This window comes from Chaetura pelagica, unplaced genomic scaffold (assembly GCF_000747805.2).
Source record: "Chaetura pelagica isolate M959 unplaced genomic scaffold, ChaPel_1.0 scaffold713, whole genome shotgun sequence".
Lineage (NCBI taxonomy): Eukaryota > Metazoa > Chordata > Aves > Apodiformes > Apodidae > Chaetura > Chaetura pelagica.
Window position 1 is genome coordinate 336905 of NW_009952819.1, and position 5453 is coordinate 342357.

The 5453-nt window shown below is 56.5% G+C and overlaps 1 protein-coding gene across 1 annotated transcript in view; it reads left to right on the top strand.

Annotated features, from left to right (window-relative positions):
• SMG6 (SMG6 nonsense mediated mRNA decay factor) overlaps positions 1-5453 on the top strand; it is a 124382-nt gene that overhangs the window by 106688 nt on the left and 12241 nt on the right. The window contains exons 14-15 of the mRNA XM_009995127.1: positions 323-499; positions 2947-3093. Coding sequence (XP_009993429.1) covers positions 323-499; positions 2947-3093 — 324 coding nt within the window. The remainder of the gene's footprint in view (positions 1-322; positions 500-2946; positions 3094-5453) is intronic.

The following is a 5453-nucleotide window of genomic DNA, read 5'->3' on the forward strand; positions in this document are numbered from 1 at the left end:
GGGACTGCCTGCCCCCCAGCAGCCCTGCAGCCCTGGGAAACACCGAGGCAGCAGGACAGGGATCAGTGCTGGGTGTCCTGACTGAGCCTTCTTCCTTTCCCCTGGGGACAGTGGGTTACAAGGCATGGGCAAACCCCTTCCATCCCTATTGAGAAGAAGAGGGGCGCCCTGCATGTCCCTGTGGTGCTTTTGCAGTGCTGTCTGCATCCCACTGGGCCTTCTAGCCCCAGATATGCCCCCTGGCTGTTGTCCATCTGCCTCCCCTTTGCACTGACTTTGCTTTCCTTTCCCTCTCCCCAACCCCCTCGTCCTCACCCTTTAGGTTATTGCAGCCGACTGCAAGAGGGTCACAGTTCTGAAGTATTTCCTGGAAGCCCTTTGTGGACAAGAAGAGCCTTTGCTGGCATTCAAGGGTGGAAAATATGTGTCAGTGGCACCCGTCCCAGACGCCATGGGAAAGGAAATGGGAAGCCAAGAGGGAAAACAACTGGAAGATCAGGTACCGTGCGGGAAGAGCGCGCCTCAGTGAAGGAAGAATCACCCCTGTGGGGCCCAGCCCCTGCCTGCCCTGCAGCTCCCGCTATTTATAGCCAGTGTAGCTGCGTGTGCATTTTATGGGGGGAGGCAGGGGGGGCAAATGGTGCACAGCCCTTGTCTCCCGAGTGTACTTCACTCGTGCCCTTTCCTGCCAGTCCAGCCCTCCTGCCTCTATCTCGCGCTGCTATGAGTTCCAGATGCTGCTTTTTTTATGCCCGAAGTGGAGGGGGTGGGGAGCTGAGGGGGGAGAAGCTTTAATAACATGCAGTGCTGCAGCCCCGGGAGAGGAGGTGGGCGAGGGGGGTGTCAGGGTTCAGCTTCAGGATCAAGTTTATAGCCAGGGAGCTGGTTGCAGCGGAGGCCTGAGCTCCAGCCTCCAGCACACGTACAGGAAGAGCTGACATTGGCGCCCCGTCCCTCCCCTGCCTCTCACATCCTGATGTGATTAAGGAATTCAGCTCTTGTTTTTCTGCCCTTGCTTGTTCCTGTAGGCCTTGCTTCACTCCAGGCTCCGTGTGTGTGTTTAAGGGCCCTGCCAGCCGCTCTGCAGGTTGACTCCTTTCTTCTGTTTAATCTTGCAGTTGGAAAGGCCAGGGAAACAGGAGAGAGGGGCAGAGGCACTGGGAGCAGGGAGCTGGGTGGCCCAGCACTGCCCAGGCTCACTCCGTGTGCCCCAGGGAGAAGCCCAGAGCAAGAATGTGCTCTGCACCCCCCTTGTCCCAACACTGGCTCCAGCTGGTCAGGGAACAGATCTTAGGTCACTTTTTTTTGTACTGGGGCTCAGAGCAGAATCCCAGGCAGCAAGAGATGTCTCTGTAAGGTGGGAGACCTGGACTCTTGACCTCTTCTGGAGAAGGTGCAAGAGGTTTTCAAACTTACATGTGATATGGGGGGATCTTCAGATTCTACCCAGTGTCTACAGGGATGGTCCTTTTTTCCAGAGCACTCCTTTTGTTGGATCAGTCCAAATTTCTGCTATGAACAAACACAGAATGGAAGAGAACTTTCCCCCCTGCCCCGTCCCCCAGTCTCTGCTCTCTCTGGGAACCTCTGCATGAGCTCGTTGCACAACCCTGGAGCTTCCTCCTTGGGGTTCTGGTGGTGAAGGAGCTTCCAGCTCACCAGCATAACCTCCCTCAGCCTGGGCAGGCGGGTCCCAACCCACTGCAGCAGATCTGCATCTGACACAGGCTGTTCCCCAAGGCCCTCGTGCCACGCTGTGCCTCTGGCAGCATCACCCCATCCCCTGAGGTCCAGGCTGTCCCAGCAGAGGGAAGTGAGCCTGAGGGCTCTGTCTTCCTCCTTTCCATGGCTAGAAAGTCAGAAGGAGAGAAGAGTATGTGGTTCTGTGAGCAGGGGGGTGTGTGGCCTGGGTGAAATGATTGAGAATGGGACTGTGCAGTGCTGGGCTTGTTGTAAATTAAGACTGTGAACTCCTGCCTGTCCCTCCTGCTGGCACAGGCCATGGCAGCCTGCACAGGGCAGGGGGGGAGCAATGGTCTTACACTTCTGGGGGATCCTCTCATGCAGGATCCATCCCTTCCAACCCTCTGAGGGCTCAGCAAGTCTTTCTGTCTGGGTTCCACTTGGGAACTCCTCCCAGCCCCATCACATCCTTTGCATTTTGTGCAGGAAGGGAGAGATGGGTAATGGCCTTCATCTGGGGTAGGAACAGCAGGGGTTATTCTGAGGTCTCCACTTCAGGCAGGGCAGCACACTGGGAAGGGTCTGCAGACCTCCTTGTGGGTAGAGCCAGGGAAGGGTCTCTCGGAGAGCGTGAAGCTGGTGGCTGCAGGAATCTCTCTGGCCTATTCAGAGATCAAAATGGAGCAGGGAAACAGGCTCTTTGGTTTCCTGGGTTCATGGATCTGAGTTTCCTGCCAGGATGACCAGCTCGTGTTCTGGCCTCGGGTGGGGCAGCAGCGTTGGACGGCCCCAGTGCAGGCAGGTGGGGAGAAGCAGGATTTGCTCCAAGGGATGCACAACCTAAATAGACAGGCAAAGCAGAGAGAGCAGAGGGAAATAGTGTGAGTTTACAGAACTGAAGCCTAAAAAAATCAGTGACTCACCCAAGGCTGTAGGAAGAGTTTTCCAAGGTGAGGAAGAGGATTTGCTTTTAAAACGGAGCTTTAAGCAGGGCTCCCCCTGCCTTCCCTGGTTGCCGCTTTCCCTGCCCTGTTACCTCCTGACTCACCTTGTCATTTCCTGGATCTTTACTATTCATTTATTTTGCTTGCTGCTTTCAGATGTGTGGAAGTAGTTGCCCATCAGCAAGAGGTGATGGTCTGTGCCTGGCAGGGATTTGGCTGCTGCAAGGGGGAGATCAGAACGAGCACAGTCCCTGCCACCAGCATCCCTTACAATGACTTATGTCCTGTTCTTTTGTCTTTCTGCATTCCCTGGAAGAAGGAAGACGATGTGAGGATTGAGGCATTTGAAGATGATTCTGAGGCTGAAGTCAGCGGAGGAGAGATGGACATCAAGGAGCTCAGAGCCAGGAAGCAAGCCCTGGCCAGGAAAGTGGCTGAGCAGCAGCGTCGTCAAGACAAGATTCAGGTAACACAGACTGTGCAGCTGCAGCACCCGGGCTGGCTGAGGAGCTGCTTTGCTTTTGTACAAGGGCTGATCCTGCCTCGCTGTGCTGACAGTGTGCAGCCATTTCCCTGCCACACTTCAGGCCTCTTGGGATGTCCTGTAGCACCTTCAGCTTCCCCACTGTAGGTGCCCTGTGACACCTCTGTGAAACCCAGCAGCAAGTTTAGCTTTGCCTCTGGTGGAAGGGCCAAATCTGTGCTACTCTGCCCCACCCAGGGTAAGACCTGCCCTTCCAGCCCCTGAGATGAATGTTTGGAGGATTCTTGAGCCCCTCGTGAAGCCAGACATAGTTTCTCCATGGTGCTGCCAGTGCACATGGTGGCTGTAAGGCAGTGGACACCAGGCAGTGGACTGTCCCCCTACCCGTGGCAGAGGCTTCGTGGCAGGAAGGCTTGGTGGGAAATCAGCTTTTGTGTGCAGCAGGGCACAGGCAGACAAGGGAGAGGGTGGGACATGAACAGCGAAGTTCATGTGGGAGCCAGTGGTAGGAAAAACAGTCTGAAGGGCTGCTGCAGCCAGAGCACCGCTTGGAAAGCGTTGCCATAGCTATGGGGACAAACAGATGGGATACAGGTGATCCTGTCCTGGCCCTGGCCTGGTCTGAGCATGTTCCCCAGTGGGAGGTGGTGAAGTAAACTGGTTGGACTGGGAGCAGAGGCCTGGCGCTGCATGCTGTTGCTTTAAGAGCAATCTCACTTGCATGGCTCTTGGCTGCCTCGCCGCTCGCAACCCCTCTTCCTCCAGCCTCTCAGCCCAGATGAGGATTTCTCAGCAGAGGAAAAATTCTCCCTGGCTCCCCTCCCCCTCACCTCCGCCCTCTCTAATGCCCAGGGCCCTTCACTTCCATAATTCTTCATTTTCCAGCCTTGAACGTAAGCCAGACACATCTGTCTGGCCATATGCGTGAACTCTGCAGTGTGTGCCGAGGTGGTTGTAAAACAGGGCTGCTGAAGGCCCTACTGGGAGAGCGTGCACATGTGTACCCTCGGGCTGCTGGCGCCGGGCCCAGAACCACTGAGCTTCACTCTTCCAAACCCACCCCAACCTTGCAGATTTTTGCCTTTTTTCTTTTCTCTTTTCCCCCTTTTCATTTGAATTCTCAGCAATCCCTATCCAGGCGAAGGTAGAAAGTCGTGCCGGGAGGGAGCGGCCGCCCCCGCAAGCGGGTCCCTGATCGCTGGCAGGTTCCCGGGTTCCTCCTTCAAACACAAGGGAGGAAGAAAAGCGGCGGCGAGCGAGGGAGAGATTGGAGAGATGGGCTGTAAATTAAAGCGGCCTGAAGCCTTCCAGCCTCCCGGGGTTGTTAAGCGGGAGGTGTAAGTAAATTCCCCACTTCCCACTGCCTTGTACAGACACAGCAAACAGGAACAGCACATGTTCAGGGAGGGCAGCGAGCGGCACATCCCGGCCCCGGCCACCAGCCCAGCTGCAGCAGAGCCCCCCCGGGATGGTCGCTGCCCATTCTGCGGGGAGAGTCGGGGCTGCCTGATGTTGTCAGGGGCTTTCTCCCCCTGGGCCCTGCTCCTCCCTTCCTCCCCAGCCGTGCTGGGGCCGACGCTCGCAGGCAGAGAGAGGTCAAAATGAGGGTGTGGGCAGCTTCGGGGGCTGCACAGCTGAGAGCTGAGGTGCAGTTGGAGTCTGAAGGCGCGGGGTGGAGGAGAAGTCCTTGGGGCTTGGGTAAAGTCATCCAGCCTGTAGCTAACTGGGAACAGCCTGGAAGCAGAACATGTGTGCTTGCCCCTGTCCTCTCCCTGCCCTGGTACTGATCATGCAGCTGGAGCCAGAGGAGCTTGGATAGAAAGCACTGCCTGGGGAGGCCAGGTCAGAGAGCCAGTTCAGCATCCACTCCTCCACTTTCTCTCTCTTCCCTGTGGTCCTTGACCTTTCTGATCTTCTCTAGAGATTTTCTGTTTCTTGGGACCTGGAGATCTTCTGCCTTCCCTGTTACAGCCCATTTCTCTTGTTCACTGCTCACCTATGGAGTTCACACATCAGCTGCTCTTCAAGTCCCACTCTCATTATCTGGGGGCAAACCACAGCTCCAGATATTCATCTGAGTCCAGCAGATACAGCTCCTGTCTCAGCCCAGCAGAGCCCCTCAGCTCCCCAGGCATGTGGCTGTCCCTGTGTGGTGCTGAGGAGCTGGGCTCAAAGAGCCCAAGTGCCTCCTGTGGAGTCTGATGGTGCAGACCTGTCCCCAGGTTGTGTTATGCCTGCTGCTCCCTGGTTCTGCTGCCAGCCCACCTCTGTCCTCACCATTTACCCAGGCTGGTGCAGAACCTCCCGCCAGCCCCATGTCTCAGCCTGGTGACAGCAGCCAC